At 53.2% G+C, this 20,726-nt stretch overlaps 1 protein-coding gene across 1 annotated transcript in view; it reads right to left on the reverse strand.

Annotated features, from left to right (window-relative positions):
* Window positions 1-703: 703 nt before the first annotated feature.
* The window catches only part of FBF1 (Fas binding factor 1), a 27,936-nt gene continuing 7,913 nt past the window's right edge, over window positions 704-20,726 (reverse strand). The window contains exons 7-32 of the mRNA XM_021718597.1: window positions 19,760-19,820; window positions 18,733-18,783; window positions 17,298-17,439; window positions 16,690-16,767; window positions 15,706-15,825; window positions 15,245-15,383; window positions 14,979-15,112; window positions 13,711-13,810; window positions 12,207-12,680; window positions 10,949-11,050; window positions 10,515-10,603; window positions 10,298-10,356; window positions 9,023-9,178; window positions 8,768-8,868; window positions 8,399-8,605; window positions 7,553-7,660; window positions 7,334-7,473; window positions 7,130-7,248; window positions 5,191-5,313; window positions 4,921-5,106; window positions 4,291-4,467; window positions 4,083-4,220; window positions 3,879-3,996; window positions 2,544-2,653; window positions 1,456-1,661; window positions 704-852 (exon numbers count right to left, since the gene is read on the reverse strand). Coding sequence (XP_021574272.1) covers window positions 1,578-1,661; window positions 2,544-2,653; window positions 3,879-3,996; window positions 4,083-4,220; window positions 4,291-4,467; window positions 4,921-5,106; window positions 5,191-5,313; window positions 7,130-7,248; window positions 7,334-7,473; window positions 7,553-7,660; window positions 8,399-8,605; window positions 8,768-8,868; window positions 9,023-9,178; window positions 10,298-10,356; window positions 10,515-10,603; window positions 10,949-11,050; window positions 12,207-12,680; window positions 13,711-13,810; window positions 14,979-15,112; window positions 15,245-15,383; window positions 15,706-15,825; window positions 16,690-16,767; window positions 17,298-17,439; window positions 18,733-18,783; window positions 19,760-19,820 — 3,316 coding nt within the window. The 3' untranslated portion in view covers window positions 704-852; window positions 1,456-1,577. The remainder of the gene's footprint in view (window positions 853-1,455; window positions 1,662-2,543; window positions 2,654-3,878; window positions 3,997-4,082; window positions 4,221-4,290; window positions 4,468-4,920; window positions 5,107-5,190; window positions 5,314-7,129; window positions 7,249-7,333; window positions 7,474-7,552; window positions 7,661-8,398; window positions 8,606-8,767; window positions 8,869-9,022; window positions 9,179-10,297; window positions 10,357-10,514; window positions 10,604-10,948; window positions 11,051-12,206; window positions 12,681-13,710; window positions 13,811-14,978; window positions 15,113-15,244; window positions 15,384-15,705; window positions 15,826-16,689; window positions 16,768-17,297; window positions 17,440-18,732; window positions 18,784-19,759; window positions 19,821-20,726) is intronic.

Raw genomic sequence — 20,726 nt, forward strand, 5'->3', positions numbered from 1 at the left:
ACCCCCTTTTTTTTTTTTTTAATAAGAATGTCTGCCTGCTCTTGAGACTTGTTTTCCATGACAGGGATTCAGAGCATTTTCAAAGTAATAAGTATAGACTGATGAGCCATGGCTAAAGCAATTCTGTTGTAGGGTATCTGAGTGGGGGAGGAGCAGGTACAGAGAAATTTGTGACGGGTTGTGATCAGTTAGTTGTAAACGCCATAACACTTGGACCAGCCAAGGAGACCGCAATTTAATGTGTCCAGAACCAAAGCTGTAAAGTGTTGGTAAATAAATTAACTTCTGGCCGGGCTCAGTGGCTCAGCCAGCACTTTGGGAGGCAGAGGCGACTGAACTGCCTGAAACCGTGGGTTCGAGGCCCACCTGGGCAACTTGGTGAGACCTTGTCTGTACAATAAATACAAAATTAGCTGGGCGTGGTAGCATACGCCTGTAGTTCCGGCTACTTGAAAGGCTGAGGCGGAACGATTGCCAGAGCCCAGCAGGTCGATGCTAGGGTGGCTAAGTGTGCCACTGCACTCCAGCCTGGGTGATGGAGTGAGACTCCAACTCAAAAAAAACAAAACAAAAACCTAACTCCTGAAAAAGCAGAGACATGAGCTTTACACCCTGTACCTAACTTGACCTTCTCCTCGTCTGCCTTCCTGCTCATCTGGTTTCCTCTCTGAAAGGTGAGAAATTGTTCCCCAATAAAAGCCACTTTAGAAGTAATAGTGTTTTTATTAGTTGAGTCGATTTGTCCTTGGTTCTGATGGGAAAATTTCCAATCCTCCCGCCCCGCTCCTGGTGCTGTCCCAGCAGTTTTGGCACATCTCGCTTGTGATAGGTAGGTCGGAGGCTCCTATCGACCTGGAAAGGCACAGGCTCTCATTCTATCCATCTTCATCCCTGTGGCTCTGGGCAGTGGACAGCACAGAGAGAAGCCTCTGGCCTTGTACCACCCCCCTTTCCCCTTCACTCACAGCTTCCTCCCCCTACTAGTGGGATGCCTACACAAGGAGGAAGAAGCCGAGAAGTCAAGAAGTCACTTCGGCAGTCCTGGGAGTGAGATAGAGGCTTTGTACAAGCCCCAGGGGAGGGGATGGCTGAGTTCTGGGAGCTCATCAAACAGCAAAGGAGAATCTGGCTGGCACGGTACACTCTGCTTGCGCCATTGCTCCCACTCTAGGCCAGGACACCAGAAGGCCCATTAGGAAGGAGACCACTCAGGCAGTGAGGGGAGAAAGCCCCTGCCCCAGAAGAGGCCAAGGCAAAAAGGGCCCACAACTGTCTGTCTGCAGAGGAGGGAAGGGGTCCACAGAGCCCAGTGGGAGCTGCCACCCGAGACCCTTGTATCTGAGCAGCTGTGGGGCAGGACAGCCAAAACTGGGGTGAGACAGCCTGCACTATAGAGCCCCAGAGGCACGAGGTGCCTGGCTGCCTCAGGCTGGAGGGCTTGGAAAGGACATGTACCCTGTTCACAGAAGAGCTGTAACCAGGTCAGGGGCATCTCAGAGTCTTCCCTGGGCACCCCCTTGGAGGAGTTGGCAGCCAGCAGCAGGGGAGAAGGTGTCAAGAAGATGGTCGGGCCCCTCTCAGGCTGAATGGGATGTCACATTGTAGGATGTTTTCTTCAGGGTCTCCAGGAAGAACTGTTCATTTTCCAAGAAGTCATGGTCCTATAAGGCAGATTCAGATGAGTAGCCACACCTCCATAAATGAGACAGGTGAGCCAGCCCTCACTCAGGGAGACCCCCTCCCCGTGTACTCCTGATTCTGCTTGCCTCTGGAGATGGGGGTGAGGGCATGAAAGAACCCAGTTATGAACTAAGATGGATCATGGTCTTTTTTTTTTTTTTTTTGAGTTGGAGCCTCACTCTGTCGCACAGACTGGAGTGCAGCGGCCGCTCCCGGCCCCCGCAGCCTCAACCTGCTGGGCTCCGGCGATCCTTCCGCCTCAGCCTTCCGAGTAGCTGGAACTATAGGTGCGCGCTACCACACCCGGCTAGTTTTTGATTTATTGTAGAAACGAGGTCTCACCAAGTTGCCCAGGCGGGTCTCGACCCGTGGGCTCATGCAATCCACTCACCTCAACCTCCCAAAGGCACAGGATTACAGGCTGAGCCACCGAGCCCAGCTGGACCATGGTCTTAATACTGGTGAGACCACGTGTTAGCTGCATAACTTAGGAGCACAGGACTCCATGTCTCTAAGCCTCAGTTTCCTTGTCTGTAAACTGGAGATAACATTTCCTATTTTGTAAGGCTGTGTGAGTGTAAAAGCTCATAATACACACAAAGCCTTCAGCACTGAGCCTCGCACACGAGAAGTGCTCCATAAGTGACATGTCATTATCGCTACTTGTTATTGTGAGATTTAACTGAGGTGACATATGCAGATTGCTCTGTACAGACAGACCTGGGCCTTGAGGAGAGATCCTGGAAGTTGCTCACTACGCAATCTGCATCACTGTTCTCTTTCAGGAGCTGGGGTCAGCCCTCCCCATGGCCATGATTGTCACTACTTTGAACACGAGCACCCCGAGGCCAGGAAACACTCACCTGCTCGGCTGTGTGTTTCAGCAGCACCAGCTTGGCATGGAAGGATGAGGGGCGCAGGCTGGACAGCGGCTGGCTGCACGAAGGGGTGGTGGGAGCAGAAGCCACAGGGGCTGAAAGGTCGAGGAGGAAGTCAGGGACCAGGGTGCTGCTGGGAAAACAGGTGGTCCCAGCTTGTTCCCCCAGGACCTGCTCATCTTCTGCCAGTGGGGAGACCCTGGATAGATGCTCTGGGGACACACGGCACCTACTCTCAAAAGCTTCTGTGGTCTTCTCAGGTAAGTCTACTTCTAAGAATTTATTCAAGGGAAATAGTCAGGTGAAGGTGCCTGATATATATATGAAGGTTTCTACTGAGGTGCTGTTTATCAGTGACAACACATCACTTAGCACGGAACAACCTCGAAATGGATGCTATGCTGACTGAAATTGATTACATGTCTAGTTCCTGGGAAGAAAACATGCTCCACATGTTTATTGCTATGTGAACAAAGTTGAGATATCAAACAACATATGAGACAATTCCAAATTTGTTTTTAAATATATATACCAGAGTAGAATGTGATGCACCAAAAGGTTCAAAGTGTTTCTCTCTAGGCTAGGGAGTAGCATTGGGGGTGATATTTTAAAAAATAGTTTTTCCTTCTCTGTTTCTGATTTATTTATCTAAAATTAACATGCATTATTTCTATACAAAATAACAAGATGACTTTGCTTTTTTTTTGTTTTGAGTCAGGGTCTCACTCTGTCACCCAGGCTGCAGTACAGTGGCATGGTCACAGCTCACTGCAGCCTCGAAATCCTGGCTCAGCGTCCCAAGCAGCTAGGAGTACAGGCGTGTACCACCACCCAGCTAAATTTTATTTTATTTTTATAAAGAAGAAGTGTCAACATGTTGCTGAGGCTGGTCATGAACTCTTGGGTTCAAGCAATTCTCCTCCCTTAGCCACTCGGAGTATAACAAGATGATTTACTCGTTTGTTTACTTATTTTGAGTCGGAGTCTCACTCTTGTCACCCAGTCTGGAGTGCAGTGGTATGCTCATGGCTACCACAGTCTTAAACTGCAGGGCTCAGGTGATCCTTCTGCCTCAATCTTCCAAGTAGCTGGAACTACAGGTGCATGCACCATGCCTGGCTAATTTTTGATTCATTGTAGAGACGAGGTCTTGCCAAGTTTCCTAGGCTGGTCTTGAACCCCTGGGCTCCACCTCCCAAAGACAGGTCTCACCACCACGCCCGGCTCACAAGATGCCTTTAAAACCCTCTTAACGCAAGTGGCTTGTGGAGGGCCTGCCCCCTCCCGGCACTGCCTCTGCCTGGTCCCGGGGCCGCTCACCACTCAGACTGGAGGCTTCGGGGCCCTGGGCCCTGGAGAGCATCCCTTCGAGGCTGGAGGGCAGGTCCTGTCGGACACGGTCCAGTTGCAGCCTCTGCTGGGCCAGACTCAGATGCTCCTGTCCCCGCCCCCCGGAGAGAAGGACTCAGCTGTGAGGCAAGAGGCCAGGAGGCCTGGGGGAGCCGGTGCCAGGAAGAGCCTTGCCTGGTGCATGTGCTGCTCCTGCTGCCGCAGCCGCTCCTGCTCCTGCCACACTGCCTGCAGCCGGGCCTGCTGCTGTGCCTGCAGCTGCTGGGCCTTTCGCAGTGCCCGCTCTCCTTCCTCATACTTCTCCGAAGCCACCTGCAGGAAGGCCGCCTGGGTCAGGGCTCACTGGGGTCAGCCATGGCCACACCCACATGCCGGGCCGCACCTTGCTCATGCTCTCCACCTCCTGGGCATGGAGCCTGGTGCGCTGGGCGGTGGCATTGACCGCCTCCTTCTCCAGCCGCAGCTCCCGCCTCTCCCGCTCCAGGACCTCCCTCTCAGTTGCCAGCTGCTCCTCCTTGGCCCGGAGCTCGCTGGCCCTGATCTTCAGCTCGGCCTGCTCCTGGAGACCAGAGGCACCATTGCAGTCTCCTCCAGGGAGTCAAGCTGTGTTCTGTGCAGGATTCCGAGGGGCCCCTCTGCCCACCCTGTCCCTGGCAGGGGGCAGTACAGCAAGGGGGCTTCCAGGGAGGGCCAAAGAAGCCTAGGGCCAAGCCAGGGTGCTGTCCTCGAAAGCCAAGGGACCATGACAGGCTCAACTCTGAAGCTCGGTTTCCTTATTTCTACATGATCTATGTCCTAGGATTATGATGAGGATCATAAGAAAAATATTCATTCAATATAAAGTGCCTAGGACAACACGGGGAGGCTGCTGGTATGATGACATGGTTACTAATCCCTATACTCTGTCATGTGGGTGCTACACTCTTCTTTCCTAAGACCAGAAGCTGATGGATCCAGATGCAGGTGCCAGGGCCACCCTGGCCCTCCCCCGTCCTGGAGGCTGGGGGCCTACCTGCACCAGGGTCAAGAGGGTGCCCTCCCGCTGGGCGTCCACCTGCAGTGCGCGCTCTGCTGCACGCTCGGCCTGCTCCTTACTCAGCTTCTGCTGTGCAAAGAACTCGGCCCACTCGGCCGCCAGGCGCCGCCGCTCCTCTCCACACTTGTGCATGACAGACTTCTGCTCCTCCAGCAAGGCACTCTGGGACGTGGGGGCAAGGGCACAGTGTGAGTGTCCCTGAGCATAACGGTGAGGTCCGGAGCTGAACGATGTGACTGTGCTTACCTTGGCCCTCTCCAGCTCGGCCCTCTCCATGGCCATCTGCTGGGCCATGACCTTCCTTTGCTCCTCTAGGGCACGCTGTGTGGACTCCACCTTGGACTGCTCCGCAGTCACCCGCCAGCGCTCCTGCAGGGCCCAGGGCAGGGCTGAGAGTGTGGCTCCTCTTCTGAGAGTCAGGCCTGGCTGTTTCCTGAGGAGCTCTGCAAACCCCCCGTGTCTCCCATGCTTCACCACGAACACCCTCTTCCCAGAGGCACAAAACCAGGGGTTCCTGGGAGGGACGGTCAAGGCCTAGCCTGTGCAATTCTGCCTGAAAGCATGGCCTGGCAGGTGCCAGCCCAGCCCTCAGGTCTCCAACTGCACTAAAGCTAGCAGCTCAGGAGGGCCAAAGAACAGCAATGTTCCTGCCCTGAATCGCCAGCTCGGTACTCTGCCTGCCCATTGTCCATTGCCAAGTAGGCAAAGGAAACAGGTTGGGCTTAATGCTGTACTGGGGTGGCCACACATGAGCATGTGGTGAGAGCTGAACTGTGCCAGGCCTGAGGCAGGAGCTTAATATAGTTACCAAAGGAAATACGGCTCATGACATCAAAGCTGTGTCTACGTTGACATGTCTACAGGATTTATATTTTATCACCAGTGGATGTCACTGGCTTTTCTTTTCTTTCTTTCTTTTTTTTTGAGTAGGAGTCTCATTCTGTCACCCAGGCTAGAGTGCAATGGATGCTCACGGCCACCACAGCCTCGACCTGCTAGATTCAGGTGATCCTTCTGCTTCAGCCTTCCAAGTAGCTGGAACTATGGGTGCGCACCACCACACCCAGCTAATTTTTTTTGTTGATGTAGAGACGAGGTCTTGCCAAGTTGCCCAGGCTGGTCTTGAATCCCTGGACTCAGGCAATCCTCTCACCTCTGCCTCCCAAAGTGCTGGGATTACAAGTGTGACCCACTGTGCCTGGCCTTATTTTCTTCTTTAAAAAAAAATTTTTTTTATAGATGGGGTCTTGCTAAAGTGCAGCAGCTATTCACAGGCATTATCATAGTACACTACAGTCTCGAACTCCTGGGCTCAAGTGATCCTCCTGCATGGCTGGGACTGTAGGCATGTACCACCGTGCTGGCTAAGGTTACTATTTTTAAAATAAAGGTTGCTCTGGCAACCTTCGGGTCCCCTCCCACTGTGGGAGCTTTTCTGTCCTCTCACTAAATCCTGCTTTCTCACTTAAAAAAATAAAAAATAAGCTGGGCTTGGTGGCTCAGCCTGTAATCCCGTGCTTTGAGAGGCTGAGGTGAATGGATTGCCTGAGCCCATGGGTTCAAGACCTGCCTGGGCAACCTGGCGAGACCTCATCTCTACAATAAATCAAAAATCAGCCAGGCATGGTAGCGCGTGCCTGTAATTCCGGCTACTCGGAAGGCTGAGGCGGAAGGATCGCCGGAGCCCAGCAGATTGAGGCTGCGGTGGCCGGGAGCGGCCCCTGCACTCCAGTCTGGGCGACAGAGTGAGACTCCAACTCCAAAAATAATAATAATAATAATAATAATAGTAAATAATAAAAATAAAGCTTGCTCTTATCTATGAAATATACATAGGGAGGAGTTCAAACATATCTGTTACAGCTGAAGAGGCTAGAACAACATTTACTGGGCGAGAACATCTCTCCCGATGTCACAGGCATCAGCTGAAGTGAGTGGGAAGTTCAGCTGATGGTGGAGGGCTGGACTGTGGAGGGCAGCCCTGGGGCAGGTGGCCGAGGGGCCTGCGTGCTCGGGCTGGGCTGGGAAGCTGCAGAGGCAGGAAGGGGCAGGAGGGACATTCAGACAGTTGAGTCTTGGGGACTGACCACCTGAGGAGGTGCTGTTAGAGAACTGCTGCCATGCCTGCAGGCACCCTGGGAGGCAAGAGGTGGGGGCGAGGCCCTGTGGCGGGGACGGGCCTCACCTCCTCCAGCTGCCGGCTCTGCTCATTCAACCGCGCCTCCATCTTTGTGATGATCTCCTGCAGCCGGCTCCGCTCCTCCTCCATGTCCCGCTGCTGCCGGCCCAGCCGCTCCTGCAGTGCTGGGGGGAGCCCACAGGGCGCTCCATGCCTCCCCACCTTCCCACCCAGGTGACCGAGGGAGATGGAAGAGGGGGAAGGGCATACCTCGCAGCTGCTCATCATGCTGCCGGATGCCCAGCTGCCGCTCCTGGGAGGTGGTGAGGTGTGAGGCCTCCACGCGGGAGGACAGCTCGTTCAGTGTGCTGGAGAACTTCTCCAACTGGTCGATGATGCCATTCAGGGACCTGGAGGAGGAGCGGGTCACTTCATGCTGAGGATCCCAGGGACCCTCAGCTACAGCCTGCCCTTGGGTGGTCCATGAACCGTGTGTGGGAGGTGGCGCTGGTGGCTGCGTCGACCTCTCGGTCCTTTAGCAGCTTCAGCCGCTGCAGCTGCTCCTCGTAATCCTTGCGCATCTCCAGGATGGACGCCCTGCAGGGTGGGGAAGGCACGGGGCCACTCTGAGCAGGACCACACGGACGGCAGTGAACGCAGCGGGAGTTCCTCGGGAATGGGTTTGCCTCTGAGTGGTCCCTGTTCCCAGGGCCTCTTCTCCTCCTCTGGGTACTGCCTCACTTTCCCCAGCTCCTCTGTCGAATCTGTCTGGGAACTCCAATGCTGCATATACTCTCTAAGGAGGAGATTCTGGCCAGTATTCAGCAAGGACACTTTACACAGAGGAACGGCAAGTCGTGTGCACAACCCTTTTGTGTCTGGGCAGCCTGAGTCTTAAAAGGCCTGCTCTGCCCTCACCAGCCTCTGACTCTTAGGTACCTTTTCTCAGTTTTGTTCTTGCCAGAAGGCAACCCTATCAACACAGCAGGCACAGCAGAACAGACTTTTCTCGGATGAGTTTCATCTCTAGCCTCCACTGAGTCAGCAGGCGAGTGGGTTACCCTGTGCTTAGTTAAGCCCTGGGGTGCTTGTTGCTGCCATGCCCTACCTGGACAGCCTGGGGGTGCCCCCTCCACCTCTGTGAGAGAAGGTGGCCCCCACCATAGGGTGCCTGGTCGGTGTGCCCAGCCCTGAGTCCTCACTCGACGGGCTGGAAGGGAAGGGCTCAACCCCATTCAGAGGCTGCTGAGCCACAGCTGAAGGACTCAAGGGGATGGCTCTCCTCTGGCCAGTCCTTGCCAGCCTGCCCCCCACCCACCTGCCCCTGGGTCTCACCGCTGCAGCTCCCGGAGCCGCTCCATCTCCTGGTCCTTCTCCTGTGCAGCGGCCGCCAAGCGCTGCTGGTGCTGGGCTGTGAGCCCTGCACGGGTCTGCTCAGCCTCCTGGCAGTGTGACAGGTACCGAGCGGACAGCACCTTGTTCTCTCTCCGGAGCCGCTCCTCTTGTTGCTGATAGGATGTTTCTAACATCTTGACGTGGCTTCTGCCGACAAAACACCCAACCATGGGACTCAGAAGGCAGAGGGCCGCCACCTAAAGGGCCTCTCCGAGCACATGGGGGTGGCCTTTGGGGTCAGTGCAGAAATCCAAGGCGGAGCTAGGGCAGGACATGGGCCTTGGAAAGCTGGGTTGGAGCCAGGGGTACCTGTGTGCACTCTCGATGAGCTCCAGGTCAGCCTGGTGCTGCTCCTGCAAACTCCTCAGCAGCAGCTTGTGCTGGACCCGCTCCAGCTCCAGCTTCTGCACCTGGATGGCAGGAAGGCCTGTGTGGAGGGCTCTGTGCCCCATGCTCCTCTGTGCTGACAGTCCCACCTCCCTCCTGGGGAAGACTCCAACCACTGTCAATAATGTCTTCCCAGTGCAACCCCGCCGCCACCACTGCTGCCCCTGTACCCCTCACTTGGATCTCTAGCTCTGCCAGCTGGGTCTGGCTCTGTAGCAGTTCAGCCTGGAGCTCAGTAGTGCCGCTCTGAAGCTGTACCTGTGCAGCCAGGAGCTGCTTCAGATATGCTGTGCCTGGCAGCAGGCTCTGTGCAGGGGACTCTGGGAGTGGGGACTGTAAGAAAGGGCGAGAGATGCTCCAGGTTAGGGAGGGGACAGGGCCCAGCTGAAGCTCTCTCCTGGGCCTCTGCTCATCGGCCCTCCTGGGCCCTGCACCTGATCTGTGACTGCAGATGGGGACAAGGCCGCCACACCCACAGCCAGGGACAAGGCCTGGGAGAATCACAGTCATTGCAGCAGAGCACTTGCATTTTCAGGTCTGGTCAGGAAAATGAGCATGCCTCCTTCCTCAGAACACCATCCTCCCCACGATGGCTTCCAGGTTCTAAGACAAACAGTTGAGTCCCAGCAGACTCTCAGCTACACCAAAAGCTTCTGACACTGGCCCTCTCTTGCTGGGCCTGAAGCCCACTTGCTCTAATCTAATCTAACCAGACACTAATCTGGTTCCTGCAAGCTGCCCCCCACCTACCATCTCCTAGGGACATGCTCTTGGAGTCCATATATTCCAGGCCCAAGTGTCAGAGGTGACTGCCAAACCCAGGAAACAGAGGCAGAGGTGCAGTGGGAGGATGACAGGGATGGAGAAGGTGTTCTAGACAGGAGACTGCAGCCCTGCTTTCTGATAGCAGCATTCATTCCTGGCTCCCCCACTTGAGTACCACCTCTAATTCTTATTGATGCTGGCACATTAACACCCAACTCTGCCTTGGGGCAGCAAGGCTAAAAGTTTAAGAAAGTGCTGGCCTGTAATCCTGCGCCTTGGGAGGTGAGTGAATTGCCTGAGCCCGCGGGTTTGAGACCTGCCTGGGCAGCGAGACTTCATCTCTACAGTAAATTTAAAAAAAATCAGCCGGGCGTGGTAGCGCATGCCTGTAATTCCAGCTACCCGGAAGGCTGAGGTGGAAGGATCGCTGGAGCCCAACAGGCGAGGCTGCGGTGGCTGGAAGCAGCCACTGCACTCCAGTCTGGGCGACCGAGTGAGACTCCGACTCAAAAAAAAAAAAGTGCTGGTGGGGGATGCCAGGGTGAGCTGGCTAACGTCACGCTTGATGTTCGGCACATTCTTTCTTCCTGGAAGGCTGTCAGGTCAAACTGCTGGTGTTACCTCTGAGCACCAGGGAAAATCATTCCCTGGGCCCAAGACCAAGACCTGTTTGTTCACCCTCCCTACCTGGACAGGCACAGAAAGCCCCGTGGGTTCCTGGGGGCTCAGGAGACGAATGGCAGGCTCTGAAAAACGAACAGCAGAGACATGAGCAGGAAGCCCAGAGCTCTGGGCCTGTGTGTGTACAGGAGGGGCCAGCATCACTCATCTCCCACGGACCCCAAAGCTCCTCAAAGCCCCTCTTCCTCAACTGGAGTAAAACCCCAAACAAGCAGAAACAAACCAGTACTGGAGAGGTCTCCAGGGCCTGTTCCCCTCTTTGGGTCACCTGCAGGGAGGGCTGAGGTGTCTAGGCTCCGAGTCACAGGAGACCTGAGGACACAGAGATTTAAGGGGAAGGTGAACAGCCTTCTGTGAAGGATACAGGGGTGGGGGACTCTTGGTATCAAGGGTAAAGGAAAACTTCATATCAACTGGGAAGGCTGGTGGCTAGGGTTGACTAAGTGGGGGGGTTCTCGGTTATACTAGTGCCTAGGAGAGCACAGGAAAACCTATTTCAGAAAGCCCTTCCAGCAGGGGCCTGACACAGGTGTGGAATACCACAGCCCAGCTAACTATGCTGGGTCCCAGGGCAGTCGTCCCTCATCCATCTCTTAGAAAGAAGGCCCGTGCCACCCACCATATTCTTACTCCCGCTCAGCCTGGCTGCAAACATACCCTGAAATGCCAGGCCTGGCAGACGGTATTTCTTGAGCTGTTGTTCCTGAGATTCCTCCAGCAACTGCTTGCTTAAGCTCTGGAGTGCTGGCAACAGGCTGACTGAGGGAAGTCAACATTAAAGGTGAAGGTGACAGCAGGCCTGGGTTAGGCAGTATGAAGACAACGCCTGGGACAAGCTCCAAGTGTGAAGCTTATGGCTATTCTTCTCCCTATTCCCCTCCCAGCCCTTCTGCTCCCACCATCCTGTTTTGGGTAGTTCTCCTGCCATGTCTGAGCTCCTGGGATTTGTGGACTTCTTCCCTGTCAGTACCCCTCCCCACCTCAGTGTCCATGGTGGCACTGTCCAAGGACTGACATTGGCCGCTTTACATATACCGGAGTTAAGTTCAAGTTTGGAGCTTTGTTTTGGCCCACTTATTCTGACTCAGCTTTAGACTGGAGCTCTGCTCAACCTCCCTCCAAGTCCCCCCTTTGTGCTACTCTCTTGTCTGTTATTTCTTGACTCGGGGCAGTGAGGAGGAAGGCTTTTCTGCTCGGGCCTCAGCTTCCCCTCAGCTTCAGGTCGAAGTCAAAGCTGTCTTCCTGGGATCACATCAACCCCAGGACTGGGCGATGTCCCTGGGCCATCACAAATTGCTCAGTCCTTCCCTTTAGCTCTGGCCATAGAGTCTCTTACCACTTCTGCTAGACGCTCCCATCTCACCAGCCCCTTTTTTCCCTTCTGCCCCCAGAGGTCATTCACTATCCTGCCTACAGAATCACCATTCTGTGGCTTTCCCCAGGAGCTACCTCTTGGCCATTGTGTCTTCTCTAATACTCCTGAAGAACAGGAGGACATCCACCACACACACACGACATTCACTTAAGCGGAGATCGGCAGAAGCACCAAAAGTTTGGACCCTGGGGTTGCCAGCCTTAGGGTTCTGTGGGCAGGCCCCAGCTCAGAGGTGGGACAGTGGTGTGTCTATCTCAGGACACCCTCAGGGCACCGCCCAATCAAGTCAGTACCTGTCCCCACAGCAGTCAGAACATGGGTGTCAACAGTCCCTAAGTCTCCAACCAAGCAAAGGAACTGGAAGCTTTCTCTCTCTGCCAAGAGGCAAAGCCTAGAGGAAGCCTTAGTGCCCACGGTGTGCTCTGGTGTGTGTATCAGGATGTAAAGCTTATTTTCCGACCGAGGTGAGGTGGGCAAGGGGCACACTCAAAGTCCTACCCCGACCTCCCGTCCACTAGTCACTACAGCCCAAGCCTGTACCTGCCAGAAGGGGGATGGCCCACTGTCCCCACCACGTTCAGGTCCTGAGAGGTCCCAGCACACTCTTCTATGGTCAAGCCTTGGGACTTCTTCTGAGATAAGGCATGGCTCAGCCAGTCCTCCTCTTCTTTCTCCTCAGATGCTCCCAGCTTTGAAGCCTGGCTGGCTTTGGCAAGGAACCCTGCACCCTTGGTTGGTGGCTTTACCTCTGAGGAGGGCAGCCCAGCTGGGGCAGAGTGCCGGCCTGGGGCAGAGTGCTGGCTGGCAGGAGGAGGTACTGAAGGTGTGGAGAGTGCTGAGCCTCTCCGGGCCTCTCTGGTGGGCGAGGGAGGAAGCAGGTCCAAGTCATCATCCTTAAGGCCCAACCAGTCAGCTCCTCCCTTCTTGGGGTGGATGGGGCTGGAAGATGCTGTTGGGCTCTGTTTGGAGCTGGCTTCTGCCTTGGGGTCTGGGCCACCTTCTGCTAAAAACCTACTTCAAGACAGAGAGGTGTCAGGAAGGGGAGGCAGCCCATCCCAATCCCTTACCAGCCTTTCCCTCCACTGCTGGGAGGCAATAAGGCCCACGGCAAGGAGTCAGGGGCTCCACACAGCCAGCCTGAGATCAGTGAGCAGTGACTCCTGGACCAGCTCAGGTAGCAGGGCAGTGGTAGGTCACATGCTGCTTGCAGAGCACCATGAAATACAGGCACTCTGACTCCCATCACATGAACCAGAACAAGTCTAACCACAGAGACTAGGATCAAATTATAATAGGATCAAGTGGTTTCCAGGTTTTCCACCACAGCCATTTTTTACTTGTTAATTTTTTCAGCCATGGCCTTCATCTGTTACGGACCAGTGGCGCAGGCTCCCAGCTTTAAGGGGAAGAAATGCCAGTGTGGCTACAGAGCTATTTTGATAGAAAGGCTGGTCAAGCCAACGTGGCATGAGGTAAACAACTGCTGAGTCTGGGGAAAGGATGGAGGGAGCTCCTCGTGCTGTTCTTACAACTTCTGTAAGTTTGAAATTACATCAAAATATAAAGTTTAAAATATATACTGGGAGAAAAACTCCAAATTCAGAAAGAAAATTCTACCACTGATTTAATTTTTTGTGGCAAACTGGGAGGGGTGTGCTGCCAAGATTGTCCTGGTGGGTCTGATGGAAGTGCTCCCAGAACACTGAACAGCCGTAGCAGAGACCAGTGATCTTGCAACCCCTTGGGCCACATACTCCTGGTGAGAGCAAATGGCATCACAGTCTCTTATGGCTTTCACGGGCTGAGACCAGGGTGTTGGCAGACTGGAATGGAGACCTGGAGGGGCTCCTGTTGGAGTCGTCTCCACTACTCTGCCTGGCTGTTGGGAAGGCGCAACCTTCCCCTCCCCTTAGCACCCACAGAGCTGAGTGCCTTGCACACCCTGCCTGCCACACAAGTCTGTCAGGTAGGATGGTGGAAGGCTGCTTGTCTTCCTAGTGGCCAAGCTGTCTCAGAGACCAAGCCTCCTGTAGGCTCTGCTTACCTGACAGATTGCCGGCGGGACTGCCGGCCCTCAGAGGAGCCCAAGGTGGGCTGATAGGCCCCGAAGGTGAAGTCCTCGTTGCCCCAGTCATCTTCGTTGTCTGTGAATTAAGAAGCACACGACTGTGGTCTGGGGTAGAGGAAGTCAAGCTTTTTTGTAGTGCAGAACTGGTCTAAGAAAAGCTGAACTGGCAGGTCAATGTTTAACAGCAGAGGCAGCCGGGCGTGGTGGCTCAAGCCTATAATCCCAGCACTTTGGGAGGCTGAGACGAGAGGATTCCCTGAGCTCAGGGGTTCGAGGCCAGCCTGGGTAACTTGGTGAGACCTCGTCTCTACAATAAATCAAAAAATTAGCTGGGTGTGGTGGCATATGCCTGTAGTTCTGGTTACTTGGAAGGCTAAGGAGGAAGGATTGCCTGAGCCCAGCAGGTCGATACGGGAGTGGCTGTGAGCATGTCACTGCGCTCCAGCCTGGGTGACAGAGTGAGACTACAACTCAAAAAAAAGAAAAAAAGAAAAAAAAGAGCAGAGGCAAAGCTGCTCTGGGAGGAACAACTACAACACGTGCAAGGAAAATGCACTACTGGCCCCCAGGATCCCTCAAAGTCAGGTCCAGTGAACTGTGTGTGTCATGAGAACAATTCCCCACAGGTGGCTCACAGGCTATCTGAGAAACACTGGTACAGAGCAGTGTTTACAAAATGTTAGCTGCTGTCCATTAGAGGGGTGAGAAACCAACATAATGAGTCACAATCAATGTATTTCTAAACCAAACAGCATCTAGATGAAAGATAACAGAGCATCTGGCCAGGCACAGTGGCTCACATCTGTAATCCTCGCACTTTGGGACTCCTGTTTGAGTCCAGGAGTTCAAGACCAGCTTAGGCAACATAGCAAGAGCTCATCTCTACAAAAATAAAAAATAAGCCGAGTGTGGTAGTACATGTCTGTAGTTCCAGCTACTTGGGAGGTTGAGGTGGAAGGATTGTCTGAGCCCAGGAAGTTGAGGCTGTGGTGAGCTGTGATCACGCCACTGCACTCCAGCCTGGGCAACAGAGTGAGACCATGGCTCAAAAAAAAAAAAAAAAAAAAAAGAAAAGCACAAAAAATAGATAACAGAGTCTTGAACAATGGTCATGGTAGGTATTATTTTGTCTCCGTCATGTGAATAATCATGTGCGTATCAGCTTATTTCTTATTATAGGTATAGTAAAAACCTTATCTAGCGGCCCCCTGCCATCCTGCCCCGCCCCCAGCAAACTTCCTCACCCTGTGGCCTCTGGTACTTCTGGTCTCGCTTGAACTCCCTGTGCTCCCCTGTGCCCGGGTGGGCCGGGAGTTTGGTGGCAGTGCCTCGACCCAGCAGTTCATCCAGCTTAGAGCGAGCAGGATGGGGCCCTTCCCTGCAGGACAGGACAGAGGGCAACTGTGTGGATCTGAGGGGCTCCCAGGGACTGCACTGTGCCCGGTCACTTGCTTTTTCCTGAACTGGAAGTAGCAGCCTCGCCAGGGACTCTGTCCATAGGGATCCTTACTGGTCTCCCATCTGCCTCCTCTCTGCTTTGGGGCTGTCTCCAAACCCCAGGGTGGCCATGATGTCATCCTCATTGTCAAACAGCAATTCTTCTTTCTTTCGGACAGGGGTGTCCCCAGGTGTTAGAGGAATAGAAGGACCTAAAAGACAGAACACAGGGCCCAATGCCCATGGCCTTCTTGCCCTCACTGTGGTATCTGGATGGGCGATTCTCTGCAACCTTGACCTCTGGGTGGGCCAGCAGGCATCAGGTCTGCCCATGAGACTTGACTCCCACAGCCCACTCCCAGGCTCATTCATCCCACCTCCCTGTCCCTAGAGACTGACAGCCTTTTTGTCCTGGACTTTGACCTCTGGTCCCTGCCCTGGTGAGAACTCTGGTTCTGTATCAAAAAGGTCAGTTAGCCTATTGCCAAGGAATCTTGCCCTCAGGATGAGAAACAGGCCCACACTCTGCTCTACCTTGATTTCTGACTGTGCCGGGACTCTTGTCAGAAGCTGTTTTACCCTCTGCTTTGAGTGGCTTCTCAGCGATTCCTTCCTCATCATAGGAGAGAAGTCCTGCCAGTGGGTCTTCCAAGTCTCACCGCAGGAGGGAAAGCACAGGTCAGACTATAGCATTAACTAGGGGAGTTATCACTTGAGTCAAGATTTCTAGTTGCTCTAATAAAAAAATGCCCCTCAGCATCTGGAGGGCAGGACCTGTGGTAAGGGGGATTTGACATAAAGAAGAAGCTGGGGAGGGGGAGAGGGAGTTGGAGATCCACCCTAGGTCTGCAGGGCCTGCACCACACTCAGCTGTGGGGCCTCTGACTCCATTGCCTGCATAGACTTCCAGAAATATCCCTCAGGCATCAGAAGAGAAGTAAAACATTTGTGCATTCATGAAGGGAAAGGGACTTTTTCTTATACAAAATCTTCAGCTTAATGCCTAGTTTCAAAATCTTTGCAAATAAAGTTTCCCAAATATCCCAGCCAATAAAATATAACTAAGCCGGGCTCGGTGGTTCAGCCTATAATCCCGCGCCTTTGGGAGGCTGAGGTGAGTGGATTGCCTGAGCCCATGGGTTTGAGACCCGCCTGGGCAACTTGGCGAGACCTCATCAAAAAAATCAGCCAGGTGTGGGAGCACGCGCCTGTAATTCCGGCTACTCGGAAGGCTGAGGCGGAAGGATCGCCGGAGCTCAGTGGGTCGAGGCTGCGGTGGCCAGGAGCGGCCACTGCACTCCAGTCTGGGCGATGGAGTGAAACTCCAACTCCAAAAAAAAAAAACCAACAAAACATAACTAGTCCCTCCCTGAATTCATGAGGAGCTTAACTGGTGGCACCAGCTCTCTGCTTCCCATCTGACATCCGCAGCATCTTGGCCTCGGGCAAGCAAGCACACCCAGGCTGCTCCACCCTCAAACTGGAGTGTCCCAGAAGCATGACAGAAGCCTTTGGTACCTTCAAAGGAAAACCTCCTATTCTGATGCCCGGAGCTGCTGGGAGAGGGAGGTGGCTTCTTGTTGGGAATGGTGTCCCCTGAAGGAAGCAAAAGAAGACAAGATTGTGGCCTGGGTCTCTCTTGGACAAGGTCTTCCTCCCATACCACACACTAGGGATCCTGGGATGGGGTGCACTTCTTCTTGGGAAGCTAAGGGCTCATAGCCATGGACATAGCCAAGGGTCCAGGTCCACACCTCCCTGGTCCTCACACAGATTTCTGGCAGGAAAATGTGGTAGGAAGCTACCTGCCCCCTCATCATGGGTCACTTCAGAGACGTGGGTTTGGGAGATACACAGGCTACCATATAATTTTCCATTTTAATTCAAACAGCTTCTCCAGGAGCTGCTCATGTTGAACTCAGAGGAACTGGAACAGCTCTAGGAAGGGAGGGAACTCAATCTGTCCTCTTACACCTCACACAAACTCAAAACACACACATATACACAACTGCTCCTTGACTTCTCCACCCCAGTAGAGAAAACCCACTGGACATGGAAGCTTCCTGCTAAGCATCTTCCATGTCCTAAGAGACCCTAGTAGATTCAAAGGACTACCTCCCTCGCACCTTTCTTGTTGGCTATTAACTTGTCAGTAGGTTTGGGATTGCCAGGCAGCTCTTCTTTCCCAGGACCCTTTGCAGCTTTTTTGCTAGAGACTAGATTAGATTTCTTCAGACCTAAGAGATCAGCATCCATGTCCTCCAGACCCTAGAAGAGCAGGAAAATGGAGGATGATGTCAGGTAAGGGATGAAGACTTCCATCTGAGAGGGGCTGCTGGCACCCCAGGGGCAGAATTGTGAGAAAATAAAGAAAAATGAGAACACTGCTGAGGAAAAAATGTAAGTCAGGAAAGAAAATTGAGGCAGAGGTAAGAAGAGAAGGATGGTAGGATTCATCTCATGGTTCTGAAATGAGAGACTGAAAATCACCCACCAAAAATTAAGTCAGAGGATTTGCAGGTCACTCCCAGGATTCCTGGCCAGCTAGTATTGGGGAGACAGATTTTTTTTTTTTTTTTTTTGAGTCAGAGTCTCACTCTGCTGCCCAGGCTGGAGTGCAGTGGCACACTCATGGCCACCGCAGCCTTGACCTGCTGGGCTCAGGTGATCCTTCCACCTCGACCTTATAAGTAGCTGGAACTACAGGTACATGCCACTATGCCTGGCTAATTTTTCTTGATTTATTGTAGAGATGAGGTCTCACCAAGTTGTCCAGGCTGGTAGCTCGAACTCGTGGGCTCAGACAATCCTCTCATCTCAGCCTCCCAAAGTGCTGGGATTATAGGCATGAGCCGCTGTACCCGGCCAAGGGAGACAGATTTCAAGTTAGGTTCAATGAAGCTGAATCTGGGTCCAAGAAGGGGACATACAGGATTTCTTCAGAGCTGCACAGGGTTGGAGCCAAGAGCCTGGCCTTGGTCCAGGAAGTTTGGCAAAATGGGCTAACCAGAAGGGATGAAGCTAAGGGTCAGACAGGAGGGTACTACTGGATGGAGAGGGAGGGAGATGAGGCAGCCCAGACCAAGCTACAAGATTATGCTCCCATAAACTGTTCGAAGTTTGTGCCTTAAAATTCCATTGCAAGAATCAGCTTTGGGCTTGATCTGATGAGAAGACAGCAGTACCAAAGGGGACTCAACTTGGGATATGGAAAGAAATATGGAGAAGGGCTGAGAACAAGTGTTACGGAAGACAGTCTCCCTGCTGTCCTCTAGGCAGACAAGGAGGTGGAGAGGACTCAGCAAGGTGAGCCCTTGGGCAGGGCAGGCCCCAATTCATCAGGGACCAGTAGAAGTGACTGTCCACTCTCTTTATACCAAGAAAACTGGTTTATACCCAGAGGGGTAAGAAGGGCATCAGTTCATGAATGAGCTTGCACTAAGAAGGGCTCAGAGAAAAAGTTGTAAAGGGAGAAATTAGAGACAGAATAAAGCCTTGACACAAAATATCATTACCTCCTCCCACCCCCAGTTCTGAGAATCCTACAAGCTGTTTCCTTACCTTCATGGTCTGGAGCAAAGCCTGGGGGTCTGCATCAGAGACGTCTGAAACCTAAATCCACAGCAGGGTAAGGACACAGACAAGGGTGCATGCTAGTCAAGGCCCAACAACACTCAGGGCCTTGGTCCCTGGCTTCTCTCAGGGCAGATGGCATGGCAGGAGCAGAGCTTTGTCCCCTCACTTGGGCTTGGCTGTTTTAAGTCAAACCTGCCCAGTTGTACAGACCCAGTAAGGGCTGCTGTTTCTGCTCCTTCCAACTGGAGAGACCACTTCCATAACAGGACCTGGATTATGCTATTTTTCACCTATGTGACTAGACAGCGATGGAGTGTATTACAGGAAAGGGGCAGACTCCAAGACTCTAGCAGTGGCTGGGAGCTCTCCTTTCTCCCTCATCTTACTGGTGGGAAGGAGAAGGATGTTGCTTTGGGTCCATCTGGCAGCCCTTGGGTACTTTTTTGCTTGAAGAACAAACTGGCTTTGCAGGGACTTTTTTTTTTTTTTTTTTGAGTTGGAGTCTCACTCTGTCGCCCAGACTGGAGTGCAGTGGCCGCTCCCGGCCACCGCAGCCTCGACCTGTTGGGCTCCGGTGATCTTTCCACCTCAGCCTTCCGAGTAGCCGGAATTACAGGCGTGCGCTACCACGCCTGGCTGATTTTTTGATTTATTGTAGAGATGAGGTCTCGCTGCCCAGGCGGGTTTCAAACCTGCGGGCTCAGGCAATCCACTCACCTCAGCCTCCCAAAGGCGCGGGATTACAGGTTGAGCCACCGAGCCCGGCCTGGCTAATTTTTTGATTTACTGTAGAGACAAGGTCTTGCCAAGTTGCTCAGGCCGGTCTCGAACTCCTGACCTCAGACAATCCTCTTGCCTACACCTCACAAAGTGCTGGGATTATAGGTGTGAGCCACCACTCCCAGCAAGTAGGGATTTCTGATCCTTCTGTGAGCAATGCCTGGACCATAACACCCATCTCAGTGTTTCTGGGGATAAGAGAGGATGAGATTGGGGAATGGGCCAGGCTTACCTCGGCATTAGCTCCTGCCAGGTCTGCCATTGTGCTGAAGACATCATCTTCCAGGAGAGACCTGCAAAGGGGTGGAATCAGCACCGACCCACATCCCCAGGGTACTAGATGATTCTAAAAAAGGAATGATTTTGGGAGTCCAAGTGAACTTGGATAGACTTCTCCAGAACAGCTGATGAAAGGAATTTTACCTAATTCAATTTTTTTTTTCCTTACTCTGTCATCCAGGCTAGAGTGCAGTGGCACAATCAGTCTCACCAGTAGCTGGGATTACAGGCACATGCTACCACACCCAGCAAAGTTTTTGTAGAGACAAGGTCTTGTTATGTTCCCCAGGCTGGTCTTGAACTCCTAGACTCAAGCAATCCTCCTGCCTTGGCCTCCCAAAGTGCTAGGATTACAGGTATGGGCCACTGCACCTGATTTTTTCAAGTTTTCATTTATTTATTTATCTATTTGAGTCAGTCTCACTCTGTTGCGTCCTCGCTGGAGTGCAGTGGCATGCTCATGGCCACTGTAGCCTCAACCTGCTGGGTTCAGGTGATCCTTCCGCCTCAGCCTTCCAAGTAGCTGAAACTACAGTTGTGAGCCACCAATGCCTGGCTAATTTTTTTTATTTTATTTATTGTAGAGACAAGATCTTGCCAAGTTGCCCAGGCTGGTCTCAAACCTGTGGGCTCAGGCAATCCTCTTGCCTCTGCCTCCCAAAGTGCTGGGATTACAGATGTGAGCCACCACCCCTGGCCTTTTTCAAGTTTTTAAAAGCAGTATAGCTGCTTTTCAAAGTGTTAAAGATAAGAGGTAAGAAAGAAAAACATCTGCTCTAGCTGAAATGAGGGTAGAGGGTGTAGAGCTCACAAAGCTCCTCCTTTATCTTTTATCAGTCAGGTGTGAACCTTATTAGACCAAACAAGCTGGGCTCGGTGGCTCAGCCTGTAATCCTGTGCCTTTGGGAGGCTGAGGTGAG

This window comes from Carlito syrichta, unplaced genomic scaffold, assembly GCF_000164805.1.
Source record: "Carlito syrichta isolate Samal-C Ts95f unplaced genomic scaffold, Tarsius_syrichta-2.0.1 Scaffold312954, whole genome shotgun sequence".
NCBI lineage: Eukaryota > Metazoa > Chordata > Mammalia > Primates > Tarsiidae > Carlito > Carlito syrichta.